Here is an 18,973-nt window from a genome sequence, read left to right on the forward strand (position 1 = left end):
GCGTCCTAGGGTCGCACTCCTGTGAGCGAATGCGGTGCACGCCACGTTCCGGTACGGGCTGGTAAACGCTCGGCCGGCCGCAGCACGTTCTTCTCCTTGCATACAGATGCAAAGCTCGTCCGGCTCATTCTACAAGGAATGAAATGATAGTGTATCTGCGGAGTACGAGATTGCAGTGGCGGGAGCTACCAGCATCGCGTTCGGGGAAGATGATGGTAGACGCGCATCGCTCTCGGAATATCACATGCAAGACGCGTCTAAACGCGGTCACGCACTCGCGCGTGCAAGTAGTTGCATCACGCGTGTCATCCTGAGCCGCAAGAGCATTTTGTTTAGTCACGAGCTCGGACTCTGTTCAACCGGGTTCCAATAAACTGGCAACGAATGGCTCAAACAATACACCCGAAATGCAAAACCCCGATGTTCCGCAGTCATAGGGACACCTATCAAGTCATGACCGTGGTATGCTTTCATCACTAGCAATTTGAAAGGTCATGCACGCAGACCCCGAACGGATCCAGACGGACACAATGGTGGTATTCCAGAAGTATGTAGCAGCCATGCAACGAGCATTGTTCCTCACATGTTCGAATGGTTTGTATTTGTTAGCCAGAAGCCGGCGCTCAGCACTTGTCCGTTGCTGAGTATAAGGGCCAAAGTTTGGCTTTCCTTGCGTGCAGCGTTCCGTCCTGGATACCGCTTCGAGCACATACTCGAGGCCGCGTGCTCTATGTAATGACCCTCCATGGATGACACCTACATCACATAGTTCAGGGCATCCCCCAGAAGGCTAGATTCTCGGTAGGCGTACTTCTGTCGAAAGGCTTTCCCTGATGTCGGCTGAAAGGGACCCACGGCTCTAGAACATAACTGGCTAATGACATAATAGGGTGCGCCGAGTCCAGTTTGAAGCGAAATTCGTGCATCATGTTTCGACAAGCAACGCGAACGCTCCGCGCGCATGATTCAATGACATTCAAACTGCCCAGCGCGACTTGCTATATTTGTCTTTCTGTATCCAGCTCGATCATGCGATCATGTCCAGCGAGACGCAGCCCCTGATACAAGCGGATCAATCTCGGACATGGCAACAGTGAGTGTAACAGCTAGGGTGCCTACCGGCGACATCAGCGTCTGCGTTGTCATCAGCTATCCTGCAAAGGGGGAGCGCCGTCTGTACTGAAACATGACTCTCAATTTGCATTGTACGTCAAAATCGTCATGCCGATATCAGCAGGGACGAACGAACTGTAAATCTGACACTGGACTACTCTTGGACGAGATCGATGATCATTCTCCTCTATGCACCCTGGGCATGGTGCCCGGCGAGTGCCCATTGTGGCCGAAAGATGAATGTCGTAATGATACACGAGCAAAGAGACAACCGAGGACCAAGGTATTACAAGAAAAGGGTAAAAATACAGTGATTTGCGAAGACAGGCAAAGCCGCAATATGTAGCGCAGAAGGGGAGAGGCTTCACATTTGAAAGGAAAACGACGAAACCACCAGGCTTGTTGAAGGGATAGATTAAAGAGCGGAAGTGCGTTGGTCGGAGTACATCACTACAGGTCCCGGCGATAGTCGACTTTGAGTACACGGGTTAGGTTGGGGAGGGCCGTCCTTCCAGAGGGTTTGAGTGTGCGTGTGTCATACTTCACCACCCCACCGCGTACTGGTGTCGTGAGTGGTGAAACTACAGTGTTTGTGTCAGCTAGAAGGTGAACAAGCGCCGACAGCATCACTTACTGAGTCTCTAGTGACCGTCACCTCCTTGTGAACATCAACCTCCAGAATTGTTCCCTGATATCATCACGGGTCAGCAATCGAACCAGATTCGCGCATGAGCGAGACGTACTGCGGTCGCCTCTGGGTCGGCGTTAGGGGCATTTTTAGAGTCCTTGCCAACCATGAGGAAGGTGGGCATGGTTGCTTGCTCGCCATCCGTGCCACGCCCCCGTAGTACACGACGCGTGTTCAGCCTGAAATAGGCATATGAATGTGAACATTTAATCTGTCCCGGGGCTTCTGCACAAAATTATAACTTACGTTGCTAGAAATGAATTTGCGTACACTTTGCGAGTACCGTTGTCAGCCGGAACACACTGTCATGGCCGGACGGCTTACGTTTACTGACGACAAAGTAGAAACCCATGAAGATGAAATCCTCGGGCATCAAATCGTACTGCATCATGTCGTCAGAATGCTTTTGGACGTCCCCTGGTATTCACTTACCAAAATCAACGTAGTCAAGCTGACCGCACTGCAATTTGCACAAACGAATATCAGCATAACAGACCACGGATCTGTCAACACCGCATGCTACCTGGTCAGCACGCCGGTGTTCACGGCGTATAAGGTGAGATTGTTGACGAGTGAATCATCCCTGGGAGGGCAACCATTAGCAATCAACCAATAATGCATCACGAATAGCGCGCCTCAATCTTACTTCGAATACCCTGTGCGCAGATTACGCAAGAAGAAGCATAGCGCTCCCGCGGTGACAATGTCGGTAGCCACGCCCAGAGCTAATGAAATACTCCCAACAACCTTCGGAGGCGAGAAGGGTGAGAACACAATTGTATGAATCATATGGCATGAGAACCGGACATACCTTGACCTGTGCCAGATGCAACAGATTGGCGATACCGAAGCTAAGAATAGACTTCAGCCTTCGATGCGACCCGAAAAGCATAACACTCACGATTCTGCCGTGTAGACTATTGTGAAGTGGGGAGACAGGGAGATCAGTTGGGGAGGAAAAGAAGTGTACAATTTGTGCACACCACATGCCATCGCTGAGAAGTAACTTGTTAATTTCCTATGTTAGAATCAATGGGCAATAAAACTTACCCAGCTGCGAAACCGTGAGCAGTATCTGTGAGTATTGAGATTGAATATCGGTTCGTGGTATTCCTGAACTTTAGAGAGGCTTACGATAAGACCGGTGACCCACACGTTGTTATTGCTGACTAGAGCCGCGTTAGGAGACAGCGAGAGCAGCGACATATCGGATGCTTACACCTCCATACACGCATTGCGAAGCATCTACATTGAGTCATTAAGCCATGAATTGACGATAACGAGCGTGGAACTCAGACTGACGCTTTCACGATGGCTCCAGCTGTAGCCTAGTAGAGATATCATGAGGTACAGAACTCGTGCATTGGAGGATCTTACTCACACCCAGTGTCACTTGTAGCTGTAGAAGTCGAATGTAAGTAGCCGTTGCTTGCAATAGGTTGGAGCAGACGATGTGCAGACTCACGATAAGGGACCTATACGGACTTAGTCAGCGGGAAAGTGGACACCTAAGCAGGCAACTGACCATTGAGGACGATCAAATAGGATGCTGAGATCACCCCATGAACTATATGCGAGACCAATGAGTGATGCCAAATCAAGCCCCGTCAGTAGGTACGCACGTTACAACGTAGAAATAGACAGCGTATCCGATGAATACTTGATCTATTACTTCCAACGCCCTGAAGCACGTGAGGGTATGCGCAGGTAGTATTGGAGGTCCACATACCACAATGCCGCGACCTGCGAACAGTCAGTGATTTCCGGCTAAATGCGACTATAACTCACCAAGCCCTTGTAGAACGGTCGATCCTGTGGATAGCGGCGGAAGTAGGTGTACATCTGGGTGCTGAGGGTTCCCAGCAGCCTATATGATGTAAATCAGGAACGGTGGAAGAGCGAGAGACCAAAAGTGGACTGACAAGCAAGAGAACCCAAACCCGACGAAGGGGGCCCCGAAAGTGTTGAACTTGTTGCCAGTGAGGCCCGCAAGGGGGTCTGTGGCGGAGGCCATGGTGTACGGGCGCAGGGGAGAACGCGTCCAGGAGGAGGGAGCGCAAAGGAGCGTGGACGAAAAGGAGCGAGATGTACCGGACACCCAGCCCTTTAATCGGGGATGGACGACAGAGGGCGTTGGATGGATGTCAAAGAAAAGAGGCGGAAGAAGACAGACGCCAGGCCTGCCGTATCGTGCGGCGTCCGGAGAGGGACCCCCTGAGAGGACGCCGAGATTCTCACTGAGAACGTGGACAGGACGCAACGAGTGTTGCCACTGGGTCGGCACCCAGGCCGCTCTTCCCCATCTCCTCATCTTACTTGCCATATGGGGCATTCCATTCCAGAGTGCCCCGTAAAATCTGCAATCTCGATCACCCAGGCACCCAGACCCCGGCCAATTTGAGTTTCCCCACACTCGCCGCTTAAACGCAGCCACCGCAACCACATCCGCCGCGGAGGCATTACAGAGGCACACGACAGATGAATACCACATTGATACATGCAGTCCCGATATGCTTACAGAACACCCAAATCCTCTTCCTCCATCTTTACTTTGCTACCAATGCCGACAGCGCCGGCCACCTGAGTCCTTGCGTGATCTGATCACGCCCAGGCCAAACTCGTCAGATCCGTGCACTTTCGGTGACCGCATACATACCTTTTCCGATCCCCAACCGCGCAACACACAACAGGGCCGCAGCTTCCGCCGACCCGCGTTGCGCCCCCGCAACCAGCCCTCGAACAACATGTGATGGCGTCATCACCCGCCGCGCACCCCCTAGACCGCTACCCGCCTTGCGTCGCCCGCGGAGGGAACGCAGCGCCGCCTCGTCTTGTCCGACAGCATCCGCGCCACTCCGCACCAATAAGCGGATCATCGAATTTGTGACAGCTGCCAATAGAGCATAGGGTGCCAGGTGATCGACCATCTCCTGACGCGAACGGGACAGTTCGGTGCGCGCGATCAATCCGTCCTGTATGCGCGCAAAGACGTGGACAGGAGCCTCGCAATGTTCCAGGTTCCACCTTTCAGTCATTGACCGGATCGCAGTGACAAATTGTGGGTGCGCAATCGATAGCAGTGCGGCAGGCGCCGGGTTAGAGTTCGCAGTCAACTTCGAAGCTGTCAAGAGTTTCTTAGAAACACCATAGGGCATATCTTGCACCGAACCCGGAGACAAGGCCTGATCCAGGAGACGTCTGACATCGAAGACCGGTAGTCTTGTACCTCCCCCATTGAACGTGAGACACGCCGACAAGTTTTTGCGGTTTGACGGAGCCAAAATGGCAGGCACCCCCTTCCGTTCTGTTTCTTCGGTCTTGACACCGGTGGGATGCACCTGCGAGTTGAGACCACAGAAGTGGCAATAAGAATCCCCCTTCGGCCGTATTTGCACTGCGCCCTCTGTAGGTGCCTCTCGCGCTCGATGTTCAGCCCTGTCCCTGAGACGAGGGAAAACGTCATTGTCTACCATCCACCGATAGATGTCTGCTGTGGTCAGAGGAGGGTGTGCGCTCTTGTCATGAACCAACACGACGTGTCGCTCGTACGCCTCCCGCAATGCGCGGGCGCGGCTCATCTGTAGTTGGACGTGGGTAAATAGCCGTGATAGATTGATAACACGGAATGCCGACCTCAACTGCCTTGCGCCGCCCAAGAACCGTGTTCTTCCATTGCGCCCGCGAGGGCACAAGCATCAGAGGCGCCTGTGGCGCGGCGCGGGCTTTCACATCTGAACTCTCGCTCAGTACGTCAGTGCGCTCCCAAACCTTGTAAAGCGCACCCTTAGCCGTGATAGGAACCTGTGAGAGCAGCGCTCGCAAAGTGGCCTCATACCCTGGTCAGCACATGGTCAGCATATCGACCCCAAGAATTTTACACCGGACCCCCAGTGCGGTGATGCGGTTTGGTCGTCAAACCGCATCTTCATCTGGGTATGGGGCATTGGGTAGCATATCAGAACAGGCACATACCAGAATCGGCAGCGGTGTCCCCCGTTCCATCTTCCCTCCCCATAGATTTGTCACACCCTAGCGCCCTTAAAGTGGACGTAGAGTGCTCGTGGTCGTCATCGTGCCAGCCCACCTTCCGCGTGTCTCCGCGCAAGGGCAGTAACTCTGTGTTCCTATCGAGCTCGACGTCGAACACCTGCTCGTCCCCGAGGACGGCATGCGCGAGGCGCAGCGGATCCAGCTGCGAAGCGCAGGTGAGCGCTTGCCTTCCCGCGACTGCAGTCGAACGGAAACAGAACAGAAGCAAAAACACACCTCGACCCAGTGATCGACATCCATAGGCGCATTCTGATTTCCCACCCATGTGAACGTGAGCCGTGCGAGGAATGGCCGGTCGGTCGCGCCTGTTGCGATAAAGGGAGGCGCGGTGACGACGATTGGCTCGGCGAGTGGCGCGGGCGGCGGATCCGTGAGACAGGTAACCGTTAATTTTGCGAGGAAGGTCGTGATGTGAAGGCTCTGATGGCGTGCGCGTCGTCAGCGACGGGGGTTCGCCGCGGACATAGCACGGAGATCTAAGAATACTCACGTACGATGGAGAGGATACAGACAAGCGCCATCGGTGAGTGTACTCTGGAAGAGCGACCGGACGCCGTTCTGGACGGTCGCGGAACTCAACTCGCGATGAAAGAGCGTGCGCCAGGATGACGCACCTTGAGATAACCAGAGACTATGATCTGCGACTTTGACGCGAGCGACGATGTGGAATCGACTACTTGCAACGTTTGGCACGGCAGACACGGATGCTTGGGCAAAACCTTTCTGCGGCCCGCTGTTCTCGGACTGAGGGGTCCCCTCTGGGAGATCAGGTGGTACTTCATCTAGCTCTGGACGAGCTATATTGCGATGACGATATGGCATGCGCCACCTGCGCTTGGCTTGTTCCGTGTTATCGGTGGGCCTGTCATTTACAGACACAATGTCAACTATCGTGGCGGGGTCGTCATAAACATTGACGGTGCGCCTCTTTGGGGCTCTCCCAAGGAAGGGCGCTAGCGCAGGCGTGTCCTTGTGATGGCCGAGCGTACGAGTGACATGTGTGCTCTGTATTTGGTCTTGCGTCTCGCTTAAGGCCTCTCTCGTCGCTGCAGCGGATTTCTCTTCACGTGGTCGTATGCCTGGGATCAGAACCTTGTCCCCCGCACCCACCGCGATCTCGAACAGGCGACGCAGACTTGGCAAGCTGATTCCACCGACTTCGGTCCCGGTCGCTACGACGGTGTCGCGTTCCTCGTCGGGGACGAGGATCGCACAGCTTTGCATGCATTCGTCGTGACTTCCATACTCGCGGCCGTGACGAAGGCGGCAGTGGTTCAGCAGGCCTTGGAGGTTCGAGAAGTCGGAGCGGGCACAGTCAGGGCACGCGAGTTTGGCAATGGCGGGAGGGTCGGTGCTAGTGTTTCGCAAGTAGAGGAGCTTCCTTGCGGGCTGTAGGGGTGCACGGGGAAGACCACGGATACGAGAGCTACTATTGCGGGCTGAAAACTGAGGCGTAGATGGCGCCTCTGGAGTGCCGAGGGCTGTCGAGGGCTGCGACAAGGACAAGAGTGGCACAGGCTTCTCGAAGATTGTGATATCTCTCTCGAGGAGGATGTTACATGGTTTCTCCAAGACTTGCAGAGTGTCAAGAGCGGCGTCTTGAAAGCCTGTATCGTTGGTTCCTGCAAAAGCACCTGCGTAAAGTATGGCACTCTGCATATACAGCTATGTATCGCACCTTGCAAATTGTTCTCGAGAGCTTCTTGGAGAAGTAATGCCCATGTGAGCCGGGAGCGTACCGTCTCTGACAAGCGTTGCCTCAAGCCCAATTCAAGGTCTATCTCTTCAAGCACTAGTTGTCGCGTAGAGGGAGTGCTAGCTAGACAATATGAGCAGCTACCCAGGGTAATGAATGTAGCAGATTACCTACGCTGCACGGACAAGTCGTAGCCGTCAGTCCTCCGCCGTTTCATGGGTCTTCCCTCAGACACATCTGTGTCGGTAGCGGTACGTGAGATCGAGCTCGCCATTCATGAGAGGTGCGATAAGGTAGAGGATTGCTAGCAGATGAATGTACGCGAGTTGTCTTCGTTAAGTCGCGGTAGAGGAATTTGAAGTCAAGCTCTAGCAGAACAGCCCGATCACTGGCAGAGGCTTGGGCTTGTGCGCTTGTAGGGTTAAGCGTGACGTAATGAGCGCGTCTTGTCACAAAGGACGCGCTGTCACGCACGCGTCACTCATTCGCCACGGTCGTGCGCGTCGAACCTGTCGAGCCAAAAGATCTCATCTCACTGCTTTTGCTGAGCACAACATGGGTATCAAAGGTCTGACCAGCTTGCTTGTGGAACATGCTCCGAAGGCCATACAAGTACAGTACAGTCGCATAGCCTTTGATGATTCGAGGCAAGCCTGATGTCCTGCTTCAGGAGCACGATATCAAGACCCTGTTTGGTCGTAAAGTCGCCATCGACGCGTCTATGTCCATCTACCAATTCTTGATAGCTGTGCGACAGAAGGATGGTGAGCTTTTGACCAATGACGCGGGTGAGACTACGAGGTGAGTGCCTATCCGAGCGATGCACCCACAAACGATATGGAAGTTCATACGAATAGCCATCTTATGGGTTTCTTCTATCGGACCATCCGCATGGTGGAAAATGGTCTCAAACCGATGTACGTGTTTGACGGCAAGCCTCCAGAACTGAAGGCCGGCGTGGTATGTCCTGTGTGCGCTTAATGAGGGCAGCATGCATGCTTATACTGGCTACAGCTCTCAAAGCGTCTGGCACGGAGAGAGGAGGCGAAGGAGGAAGGGGAGGAGGCAAAGGAGACAGGTACAGTAGAGGACGTCGACCGCTTCTCAAGGCGCACGGTCAAGGTGACGCGAGAACACAACGAGGAATGCAGGAGACTCCTCGGCCTGATGGGGGTCCCTTTCGTTGTGGTGTGTTACTACCATTTATGTTGCACATTCATGCCCACAGAGCTACTTTCAGGCACCGTCAGAGGCGGAAGCACAATGTGCGGAACTTGCACGCGGTGGCAAGGTCTGTGTCTTCTCTACCCGGACACTCTCCGCTATTTCTAACTCCAAGGCAGGTGTATGCCGCCGGTTCAGAAGACATGGATACACTTACATTTAACGCCCCTGTACTGTACCGGCACCTGACGTTCTCCGAAGCTCGCAAGCAACCCATCAGCGAAATACATTTGGATAAGGCGTTAGAGGGTCTTGATATGACCATGTCTCAGGTACATCCAAACCCCCCTTCCGCGCCTGCATCTCAACGTGTGAGCTTCTGCAGTTCATTGACCTTTGCATCCTTCTTGGATGTGACTATCTCGAGCCAATTAAAGGAATCGGCCCGAAATCTGCACTGAAGCTTGTTCGTGAACACGGCAGCTTGGGCGCGATTATTGAGCACCTACGAGAGAAGTGCGTGCATCCTTCGTCCCGTCTCATGAACTACATCGCTAATGTATGGTCGTATCGCTCTCGTCCTCAGGGTTGCCGCTAAAGAGGATGCAGAGGAAGAGGGGAAGAAAAAGAAGGGCGGCATTGTTATCCCAGAAGACTGGCCCTGGGAGGAGGCTAAGAAGGTCTTCGCGAAGCCTGATGTTACACCTGCGGACGAGATCGAGGTAAGTGCTATCTACAGATTTACCGTGCTAGCAAGCAAGCATCATTTTCCGTGGTAGGTTGAGTGGAAGAGTCCCGATATGGAGGGCTTGGTGCAATTCTTGGTGAATGAGAAGGGTTTCAAGTATGTCTATCCTACATCTCATATGCCCTCGCAGCTAAGTAACTATTCGTCAGTGAGGACCGTGTACGAAAAGGCGCGGAGAAGCTAGCCAAGCACCTTAACTCAAAACAACAGGGCCGGTTGGATGGCTTCTTCAGCGTAAAAGCAAAGACGTCGCCGACGAAAAAAGAGAAGGGCGACGAGAAAAGCAAGGGCAAGGGCAAGGGCACAAAGCGGAAGGTATGTGGACCTTACACACTTGCATGAATGTTAGTACTCAATACTGGACACCAGGCGGATGAAAAGAACAAGGAGGAATCAGGAAGCAGCAAGAAGACCAAGACCAAGAAATAGTGACATTTTGAACCCTTCGTTTGGCGTCTTCCTGTCTTGATCTTGCTTTCTTTGCTATCTTATTCGTGCGGTGCTTGTATTGTTTCTCCACTGTACCAGTAGTCTCAGCAGCACAATATCATTGTGACACACGGACATTTGTGTAAACATCCTCAGAACATCCACAGCCTCAACCCCGTTCAGAAGAAAGAATGAAGCGCACATCACTTTTTCGTATTCATCTTCGCCAACGCGTTCCCGCTCCGCACCCTGCTCTTCCTCTTCTCCTTCTGCGCCCCTGTGTCGCCCTTCCTCTCTCCCACCCGCTTGCGCACGCGCTCCCTGTCCGGGCGCGCCTTGACGCCCTTCTCCGCCAGTAACTTCGCCTTCTTCTTGGCCAGCCTCCGTGCAACACGGTCTGCGTCTGCCGCTTTCACCTTCTTGCGCTCGTCTTTCGGCAGGTGCGAGATCTTCGTGCCGAGCTCCGGGTTGCCCCTCGGCGTCGGGCCTGCAGGCGATGCAAAGGAGGCGGAGCGGGGTCGCTGGCTGGGTGCGGCCAGCTTGCCCGCAGCGGTGATCTTGGCGAACTTGGGCGTGATCTTTGCGCTTCCAGGAACGGTCTTGCAACGCTGCACGCGGAGCTTGCGTTTCGCAAATTTGAGGCGATCTTGCTCCATCGCAAGGATCTCGTCAACGCATTCACGATCCTAGGTGTATGCGTTTAAACATGACTTCGAGGAGATGCGGGGCCTCAACAGGTGCACTTACCATGAATTGCACATATGCGAAGCCCTTCCCGAGCTGAGTGTCCTTGTCCCTGATGATGCGGACGCGCTTGACCCACGTTCTCGGTTTCTTCACAACAACGCCCGCCTCCTTGTGTTCTTCGCCTTCGTCCTCTTCGTCCTCGTCCTCATCGCTCTCACCACTCCCTTCGCCCGGCGGGCCTCGCTCTGCACTCACCAGCCCCTCGAAGAAGACTCTCAAATCCTCTTCCTTGCTCGCAAAGTCCAAATTGCCCACAAACACTGTCGCCTTCGGATCCGCATCAACTGCCCCCGGTGTGCTATCCGCAAGATCGCGTCCGACCTTGTCCGCCCGCAGCGTGCGCTCCATGAACAGCGACCCGTTCACGCGCTCCGCAGCGAGGCGCGCGGCCTCGTACGGATCCAATGTCGGCGTGGGCGGCGGCACGTTTGCGGGGCGCGCCGACGCGTCCGCTGAGGGCGCGTGCGCGAAGACGACGTACGCGTTGACGGTATCGACGCCCGCGTGAATCTCGTGCCTGATGAACGCAATGCGCTTCTTCTCCTTCGGCGACAGGAAGACCTTACCAGACGCGGGCTCGTCGTCGTCGTCGCCTTTCGTCGCACGCCATGATGCAGCGCGGTCGCGGTCGTGCTGGCGCCCGTCCTTCTCCTTCTCGCTGCTGACTGACTTGCCCTTTCCCTGGGACTTTGCTGATGCAGGATCGTCGTCTAGCGAAGGTAGCTTGGAAGTGGGGTTTTGGAATGCGACTGAGCGATAGCGTATCGACTCTATTTTTGCCGCAGGAACGAATGAGAGGATATGTCGTTTCAACTGTTTCTGGGCAGGCTGCAACAACTATGAGACGATCCAATGATTTTCAGGTAAAGGTTGAAACACATACTCTGGATTTGGCCACCTCTGTAGGCACATTTCCGACAAATATCGTCCGTGCATTTCGACGTTCAGGTGTTTCGTCGGGAGGGACATACTTTGTCTTTATGCTGCGACCACCACTTCTCGACCTCACACCCTTTGCAACAGATTCGTGTACAAGTTGAGAGGGATCGCCTTCCTGGTCGGAATCAGAGCCGCTGTCTGGATCGTCGCCAGCTCTGGCCGTTGGTGGGACTAGCTTTGCAGTACTGTGCGCAGCCGTTTCTTGAGGCTCGTCGTCAGAATCTTCTGCCTCACGAACGGGCGGCGTCACAAGTCTTTTGGCTGATTTTTTATCTCTAGACTTTGAAGTCTTTTCTTTCTTTGCCTTCCGCGGCTCAGAGGTAGATGCTGACGCAGTCTGGATGTGAGTATCCTAAAAAGCGCCACGGGACAAGACCATGCTCACGAGCTTCTCCCTCCTCGTCCTTCTCTGACCTCGCCCTTTTCGCCTTCGGTGCTGATGTGCTCACCGAGAGTCGACGTTTTCCTTCACGGCCCTGGGACTGTTGCTCATGTTCCAAATTATTGGAAGCGTGCTGTTGAGCAGGTTTAGATGGACCAGCCTGAGGTATCTATGTCGCGAATGACATTGTGAACAGGCACTTCATGAGAAGGGGATTGCGCGACATACGGACGACTGGAATAAATCGTCTAAACCCTTGTCAATCGTTATGCTCTTCTTCTTGTCTCCGTTGAAGAGAAAAGACGTGAGACTCATGTTCGGAGAAGAGAACAAGGCAAGCGTGCAGCCAAGGATTTCGCAGACCTCGTCGCAGCAATATGCAGAAAGTGCCCTTTGGGCGCTTCAGTGCAGATCTCCGAAACACATCTCGATCACTCCGTATGCGCGCTTGCCATCTCTTCTCTGTGACAACCTCGTCCTTAGCAAGTTACAAAATGCATCACATGTAACTCCAGCTACTCCGACTCCAGCTCATCTTTCACTCAGAGCTTTTCTTATAATGGCGTGCGCACTCTCAAAGGAAATCACTCGGAATACTAGTCTCCACGCTGGCTTCGTTTCCATCGAGTGTGAAGAGCGAATGACCGCCCTTCTGCAGATATATGTACATATACAATGTGTGATGTGACGTACAGATCTCACGACACCTACAGGCCCTCGCTTGCTTTCCATGCGTTATAGTAGATCTCCAGATTGTCAACCAAGCCCGCCTTGCGTGGTTGCCAGCCCAATAGTGTGCGTGCAAGGTAAGGGCGGACTAGGCTTGTCGTGGTAATCGCCACCTCGAACACTATCGAGGGCGAGGATATTAGCTTCGTGCCGACTCGAATGGGATGTGGACTTACAATTGCTCGGCGCAATGTACTCGTACGGACCCTTGGCCCCCGATACCTCGACCAGCTTCTGCAGGATGTCGTCCACGCTCTCCGTGAAGTCATTCACAGCGTCAAATATCTTCCCACCTATTAACGATGACTTCTCCCCAACAAGAAGGTACAACTCGGCAAGGTCGTCGCAGTGGATCGGCGTGTACCGCCCGCCTGGCGTGCCATACCACTTGACCTTGCCCTCGTATGCATTCTTGAACAGCAATCCGAGCAGGGAAGCGGAACGGCCGTACAGCAGCCCTGGCCGGATCACGATTCCGTTGAGGGTAGTCTGAGCCACAACACGCTGTTCCTGCTCTGGCCGCCACGCGACGAGCTCTGCCGGACTCGTGAGCGGCGTCGTATCCGCAACTATCTCCTTGCGGTTGTCGCCGTGTACCCAAGTGCCGGACGTGTAGATGTATGTCACCTTCGGCGCGTGTGGTGGACGATATTGCTTCGCAGCCTCCGCGGTGGCCTCCAACAGCTTCTGGGACAGGACTCGGACCTCCATGCCGCCAACTGCCTCGATCACCACATCAAGGGTGGCTATCAAGGGCAGCCAAGGCGATGGGTCGGTGGTCTCTGCAATGATTGGGATGACTGGCAAGGCGAGGTTGGTTGATGTCGGAATGTACCAGAGACAAACTCACTTTCTTCTGCGGCGAGCTGTTTAGCTTTGGAAGCAGAGCGGGTCACGCCGTACACGATATGGCCCGCGCGCACAAACGCTTGGGCGACGGGAAGGCCGATGAAGCCAGTGGCACTGCACAACAGACGAAGTCGTCAGGAATTCCATTTTATCAAAATATCCGCGGATATCTACCCAATAATGAGAACTTTCATTGCAGCTCGATTGCTGTGGCTAATGAGTGGGCTCGGTGCTTTATCTGTGCGCGCTGTGAGAATGCGAGGGGCGATGGGAATTTGCGTCTCACAGGCATCGTATAAATACAGTGCCAGAAGCATGGCTCTTGGTCAGATACCCAGTGTTGCTCCGAGCGCTCCGGAGCCATCGACCCTCATGTTAATCCGTTGGCCCCTTGCACAGCAGCGTTCTTATATTGTCAGTGTCTTTGCCTCCGTCGGGGTCCAAGTGGGGGTTGCTTATGCCCACATGCAGCATGATCGCACGGCGTCTACACAACGCCAAGACGCAGCGATCATCAGTCCAAACGCTCAGTGCTCAATACCGTCATCTCAGGGGTTGGCAGAGTCAACTGATTCCAGCGTCTGCAGATGCCTAAGATACAAATTCTCTCCGTGTGTATCAAGTCCGATGCCCCATGGCAATCGAAAAGCAGTATGTACAACTTTGATGGTATCTGTACCAAGTCGATAGTGAACACATTCGCTTTAGTTAATCCACAGCGAACGCCCTGGCTGGACTACTGAAGTAATATGACTCAACAACTGGCGTCAGCATTGTAGGGGTGACTGGCAGAACGTTTTCACCACGCTCGATTAACTTGTCATGGTCGGTTTCGACCATGAAGATGTACGTGGAGGGCGACGCAACTGACGGCTCACCGCCACTACATACCATTGTCAAGCCGCGGAGCTTTGTGACATCGCCTTAAGCGGGATCGCGTCGTATAAAATGACATACAATGCGATCTTAACGAATCCCGGCGCCAACGTGTTCTCCCATGAATCTTCGGCATGTCTCGAAAGCGGACAATTCTCCGAATGATATAATGGATTAGCACACATCTGCACTCTGTGTCGAACCATGCATACCAGCGAAGCGCAAAGGACATCATCCGTACAGCCGAAGTTTCGGACGTGATCCTATTGTCTTACAGAACCGTCTTGCCTACGAGTGGCCGATGTTGCTCCCCGTTGTTTATGTGAGTTCCTCACAGTCGTAGGTCTTGCGTCGTATCTGTCTCATTGCGCTTTTGTTACCTTCAAAGCCAAAACATAGTCACTGGAATAACCTGCGCCCGATCAAGCTGCGCTTCTGGTGGCTGTATTGCTGGTGAACACCTGGTCGACTCTCTGGTCTGCCGCCGTCAGACCTGGTGGCAAGGGTTACTTCATGAGGGAGCCTCTTGGCGCACTGAACTGTGTGGTTCTGAACTGGGCACCTGCACATAGGAATTGGAGCCTAAGCAAGTAGATTGCATTTTTAAAGATTAGACCATGCTCTGTGAAGCGTCGAAATCGACAATGACTGCTATTCATATTCTAATCGGACTAGGTATCCAGGGATAGGGGTATTCAATCAAGCACCATACCGCCATTCATCATGACCGTTTGCCCTGCAAGAGATTGGGATATTAAGGCTCCCACCAGAACGAAGACCTGGCCGCGTAACAACCTTACCTGTAATGAAATATGCCTCGGGTTTCACCAAATAGGCGACCCAACTGGCGACGGCATCCGGCTCGGCGACCGGTATGTTGGCTGGCAAATTGAGGTTCTATAGATCGGATGTCGGAAACTTGTCGACTGGATAAAGATCGCAGCTGACCTCTGCCATTCCAGCCGCACCATTGCTGGCATCCAGTGCAGCGTCCACTGGAAAAGGGAAATCATGCCAAGATAAGTCATAATTCGTGAAAGATCTGACGACGATCGCTCACAGAAAGCGGTATTGATGAATCCAGGGGCGTACGCATTCACTGTGATGTTATGCGGCGCCAATTCCAGTGCTGCTCCGGACGAAGACAGTGATGACATCAGGGAAACGTTCAGACTAAAGAGGCCAATACTCGCCAGCAGACTGTGTCAAGCCTCGTATAGCAAATTTACTCGCCGAATACGCTGACGCCATGGGACCACCTGTTCCCCGTCATGGGAAATATATGAGAGGAAGGAGGGGGAATGGAGCTCACCCCTTTTCCCGTATATTGAGGATGCACCTTGAGATTGTGTACTGAATAATCAACCTGACAACTGAACGCCGGAGATACTTACCTAGAATCCTGCCTCCCCGCCCTTGCTTGATCATCTGTATTGCTGCATATTTGTAACACAGCATAACGCCCCGTAAATTGACTGACATCATCCGGTCCCAGTCTTGAGTAGAGACTGAGAGACTACTGAGCTCATTCCGAATCCAAAGCCAATTTCATACGTGCATTCGACAAGTGAACCGAGGGTCGAATACCCCGCGTTCGCGACCATCTGTGGACCATAATTCAGGATACTATCCTACTTTATGTGTCACGGAATGACTCACCACATCTAGGCCTCCCAACCGCCTCACTGTTTGAGCAATCATTTTACGCACACCCTCTTCGTCCGAAACATCGGCAGCCACGGCAATCGACCGTCTGCCCGCAGCTTGAATCTGGTGAACCACTTCCTGCAGTTGTACGTCCTTCTCAGGAAGGTCATTCACAGCAACATCAAGGCCATCTTGAGCCAGGCGGAGGGCGATGCTTTGCCCTATTCCCTGCGCCGCACCTGTGACGATCGCTATGGAGGATGAGCGGGACGGCATGTAGCTGGGCTGTTCGTTCGTCGAAGCCGATGTCAGGAGGATGCTGGTATGCGACCGTGAAACCCAGTTCTTGTTCGGGCTCTTTGTCTTGTCCGGGAGTAAGGCGAACTTTGTTCTTGCCGTAAGAGACCACGGCGGACGCCCGACGTGTGAGATAGGAACCCGACAAAAAATTGTGACCATCCCTTACGCTGTCAGCGCTTTGCCATACATAGATAGCACTGTACATTCCAGTACCGAAGGCCCTGGTCACGGAACATGAGGTGTACAGCTTGAAAGGTCCAGAACAGCCCAGAGGCTACCTATTTCGTGGCTGTCATAATGCAGATGTACACTGCGTTCCGATATGCGGCGCACATTAGTTGGGGGTCGCATTGACAACATCACAGACTGTGCACGTTGTCATCGAATAAATGGCTAGTATACTACATGCAACGGTCAGCATGCTGCTTGTGGCACTTAGGTCGGATCTCACCAAATATACATTGCGTCTTGAGAAAACACCATCAAGTTGGCGATAGTGTCTTGATGTGTCAGCTTCTCGAGGTTCATCTCCGCTTCTTCACCGCCTTGGTGGCTACTTCGCTTGACGCTGTTCCCCCGCTCAGTGTTCTTCAGTTAGGGCTGAGTATCTGCTTGCCTCTTCTGGTTGCTAGACATATTCATGTGTCAAACACGGCTATGGTTGACAGCTTCTCAGCAGTCCGAGGCTGCCCGGGAATGCAGATCGCTTCCTGCCGTTTACAGCAACCAATATGGATACTGTAGACCCCCCCTGTAGATTACACTTTGGGGCCAGGTGGGGCAGAAGCTCACGGCAGGAATCTGCAGTGGTGCAGAGACGGTGGGTGGCTGATCAGAGATACGTTATATGATGAGGATGATCGTGAGTAAACACTCGCTGTGATCCCCTCGTCCTCTCGCCATCATGGTCGACAATTGGCGATACGTCCATTCAGCTCAGAATGAACTCATTGTATCCATCTCTGGCTCCATGACCAACGACCAAATTAAGGCAACTACTGGCATCGCGTCATGGGCGCAGAGTTCGTTGATGTCCGCCATTATTTCTGAAAGCAGAGAATGATGGAGTAGAATTTGACAAACAAACGGATATTGAGACATTGGCATGAATTACTATATCTATATGTGGCTGATGCGAACAATACCTATCTAGGTCGAGGTCTCTGAGGAATAAGGGCACGTCATCTCGGAGTGCCGAGCGCCACTAAGCTCCATGCGCCTATCTGTAACTTTTGCGAGGGAGGTTTATCGTTATTGGTTTTGCTGTAAGTTGGACACCGATAGCGAGTATATATTCGCGCGCCTGAAGAGACCAGAAACTACAATGGGTATTGCTTCATAAGTGATGCGTGCTGTATTGAGTATCCAGATTTCACATACCTTTAGTTCCCCGCAGTCCTTCAATCCTTTGCAGGCTCAGGATATCTGTATTTGACCGTGTCTCCATAGCCGGCCGTTCACTCACATGCTTTGTATTGTCTGACTCATCGCTCTGTATAGGTAGTCATGAGATTCGTCTGACAGAAGGCACTGCGGACTTCTTGCGCACTGCGCAGAGATGCAGCCTCCGAGCGGCACCGCTAGTGGTGTGAACTAAGCCAGGTGACTGAGTCACTACCACGAGCGATCATAAAAGCGGCGTATCGCCCATTATGAGAGGCATTCGTATCAAGTGAGCCACGATGTCTTCCAGCAATGTCATCCTCCTATACGACATACCAGGGAATGTGGCAGGTAAAGCGTGGTCACCTAACACATGGAAGACAAGGTCAGCGTCTGCCGTACACAAAAAGCTCCTTGACGGTGTCGACCTCTATTAGATACGCCCTAAACTACAAGGGATTGCCGTACAAGACGATATGGGTGGAATACCCTGACATCGCTCAGGTATGCAAGGAGATCGGCGCTACCCCCACGAGCACGAAGGAGGATGGGTCTCCGTATTTCACGCTTCCCGCAATCTACGACCCTTCCACGAATACTGCCCTCTCGGAATCGGCGCGGATCGCCCGCTATCTCGACAAGACCTACCCCGGCACGCCCGTGCTCATCCCACCTGAAACAGACGCGTTCCATGCGGCGTTTCAGGAGGCCCTCCAGCGGCTTGTCCTGCAGAATATATCACCACTCATGCTGCCTCCAACATGCTTACAACTCAATCCACCAAGCTATGTTTACTTCCGTGAGACGCGAGAGAGAATGTACGGAAAGAAGCTGGAGGAGTTCACACCCGTCGGACCGATCCGCGATGAGCACTGGCAGAAGGTGCAAGACGGATACAGCAGGATGTCTTCGTGGCTGACCGCGGACGGGAAGGACAAGCTCTTCTTCATGGGCGACAAGATCTGCTATGCAGATATTTCAATTGCGGGTTGGACGGTTTGGATGAAACTGGTCCTAGGGCCCGACAGTGCAGAGTGGGCAGCCATCAAGGCGTGGGATGGAGGAAGGTGGTCAAGGTTCATGGAGCATTTCGAGAAGTACGAATTCGTCGACGAGTAAACGTACATGTCGCTTGCGGCTGGATATGGTCGTAACAGATCGAGTCCAGGTTCATATCCTCGTATAGTTTCTCCTTCGCTGGAGGTGCGGCGAGTCAACGTACCACTCGGCACA

General features: G+C 53.3%; 9 protein-coding genes across 9 annotated transcripts; 3 read left to right on the forward strand and 6 right to left on the reverse strand.

The window, feature by feature from the left end:
- Positions 1 to 1,655: 1,655 nt before the first annotated feature.
- POSPLADRAFT_1059065 (hypothetical protein) lies at positions 1,656 to 3,815 on the reverse strand (the record flags this gene model as incomplete). Its single annotated transcript, XM_024481119.1, has 22 exons — positions 1,656 to 1,694; positions 1,748 to 1,801; positions 1,857 to 1,980; positions 2,048 to 2,072; positions 2,126 to 2,183; positions 2,234 to 2,261; positions 2,325 to 2,384; positions 2,448 to 2,548; positions 2,613 to 2,652; positions 2,703 to 2,718; positions 2,785 to 2,796; positions 2,852 to 2,876; positions 2,936 to 2,970; positions 3,021 to 3,046; positions 3,104 to 3,129; positions 3,183 to 3,200; positions 3,267 to 3,276; positions 3,327 to 3,368; positions 3,424 to 3,483; positions 3,531 to 3,544; positions 3,590 to 3,668; positions 3,724 to 3,815. The coding sequence occupies 22 exons, from the start codon at positions 3,813 to 3,815 to the stop codon at positions 1,656 to 1,658; spliced, it is 984 nt and encodes a 327-aa protein (XP_024336558.1).
- Positions 3,694 to 4,376, reverse strand: POSPLADRAFT_1040771 (hypothetical protein). The gene is given in 2 exon segments (XM_024477798.1): positions 3,694 to 4,051; positions 4,062 to 4,376. 2 exon segments carry the CDS (start codon positions 4,122 to 4,124, stop codon positions 3,908 to 3,910), a joined length of 207 nt encoding a protein of 68 aa, XP_024336559.1. The 5' UTR covers positions 4,125 to 4,376; the 3' UTR covers positions 3,694 to 3,907.
- POSPLADRAFT_1059066 (hypothetical protein) lies at positions 4,316 to 7,764 on the reverse strand (the record flags this gene model as incomplete). The annotated part of the gene is made up of 9 exons (XM_024481120.1): positions 4,316 to 4,398; positions 4,458 to 5,379; positions 5,435 to 5,637; positions 5,774 to 5,993; positions 6,068 to 6,271; positions 6,342 to 6,409; positions 6,466 to 7,473; positions 7,530 to 7,670; positions 7,722 to 7,764. The coding sequence occupies 9 exons, from the start codon at positions 7,762 to 7,764 to the stop codon at positions 4,316 to 4,318; spliced, it is 2,892 nt and encodes a 963-aa protein (XP_024336560.1).
- A 338-nt stretch (positions 7,765 to 8,102) lies between these two features.
- POSPLADRAFT_1183451 (hypothetical protein) lies at positions 8,103 to 9,801 on the forward strand (the record flags this gene model as incomplete). The annotated part of the gene is made up of 10 exons (XM_024489007.1): positions 8,103 to 8,159; positions 8,218 to 8,348; positions 8,405 to 8,507; positions 8,562 to 8,735; positions 8,788 to 8,838; positions 8,891 to 9,043; positions 9,097 to 9,227; positions 9,298 to 9,433; positions 9,491 to 9,555; positions 9,609 to 9,801. The coding sequence occupies 10 exons, from the start codon at positions 8,103 to 8,105 to the stop codon at positions 9,799 to 9,801; spliced, it is 1,194 nt and encodes a 397-aa protein (XP_024336561.1).
- A 290-nt stretch (positions 9,802 to 10,091) lies between these two features.
- Positions 10,092 to 12,067, reverse strand: POSPLADRAFT_1048244 (hypothetical protein; the record flags this gene model as incomplete). Its single annotated transcript, XM_024479472.1, has 4 exons — positions 10,092 to 10,574; positions 10,636 to 11,463; positions 11,519 to 11,618; positions 12,024 to 12,067. The coding sequence occupies 4 exons, from the start codon at positions 12,065 to 12,067 to the stop codon at positions 10,092 to 10,094; spliced, it is 1,455 nt and encodes a 484-aa protein (XP_024336562.1).
- A 596-nt stretch (positions 12,068 to 12,663) lies between these two features.
- On the reverse strand, positions 12,664 to 13,728 carry POSPLADRAFT_1048245 (hypothetical protein; the record flags this gene model as incomplete). The annotated part of the gene is made up of 4 exons (XM_024479473.1): positions 12,664 to 12,806; positions 12,862 to 13,485; positions 13,536 to 13,648; positions 13,709 to 13,728. 4 exons carry the CDS (start codon positions 13,726 to 13,728, stop codon positions 12,664 to 12,666), a joined length of 900 nt encoding a protein of 299 aa, XP_024336563.1.
- A 393-nt stretch (positions 13,729 to 14,121) lies between these two features.
- Positions 14,122 to 15,433, forward strand: POSPLADRAFT_1048246 (hypothetical protein; the record flags this gene model as incomplete). Its single annotated transcript, XM_024479474.1, has 5 exons — positions 14,122 to 14,185; positions 14,626 to 14,736; positions 14,838 to 15,000; positions 15,094 to 15,282; positions 15,373 to 15,433. The coding sequence occupies 5 exons, from the start codon at positions 14,122 to 14,124 to the stop codon at positions 15,431 to 15,433; spliced, it is 588 nt and encodes a 195-aa protein (XP_024336564.1).
- A 285-nt stretch (positions 15,434 to 15,718) lies between these two features.
- Positions 15,719 to 16,333, reverse strand: POSPLADRAFT_1149155 (hypothetical protein; the record flags this gene model as incomplete). Its single annotated transcript, XM_024486277.1, has 2 exons — positions 15,719 to 15,926; positions 16,038 to 16,333. 2 exons carry the CDS (start codon positions 16,331 to 16,333, stop codon positions 15,719 to 15,721), a joined length of 504 nt encoding a protein of 167 aa, XP_024336565.1.
- A 1,703-nt stretch (positions 16,334 to 18,036) lies between these two features.
- Positions 18,037 to 18,895, forward strand: POSPLADRAFT_1172009 (hypothetical protein; the record flags this gene model as incomplete). The annotated part of the gene is made up of 2 exons (XM_024488160.1): positions 18,037 to 18,125; positions 18,178 to 18,895. 2 exons carry the CDS (start codon positions 18,040 to 18,042, stop codon positions 18,857 to 18,859), a joined length of 768 nt encoding a protein of 255 aa, XP_024336566.1. The 3' UTR covers positions 18,860 to 18,895.
- Positions 18,896 to 18,973: the final 78 nt, after the last annotated feature.

The sequence above is a fragment of the Postia placenta genome, assembly GCF_002117355.1.
Source record: "Postia placenta MAD-698-R-SB12 unplaced genomic scaffold POSPLAscaffold_11, whole genome shotgun sequence".
Taxonomy (NCBI): domain Eukaryota; kingdom Fungi; phylum Basidiomycota; class Agaricomycetes; order Polyporales; family Adustoporiaceae; genus Rhodonia; species Rhodonia placenta.

Excerpts from the sequence above, each read along its gene's own strand:
- POSPLADRAFT_1040771 (XM_024477798.1), bottom strand. The coding sequence starts at position 4,124 with ATGGCAAGTAAGATGAGGAGATGGGGAAGAGCGGCCTGGGTGCCGACC.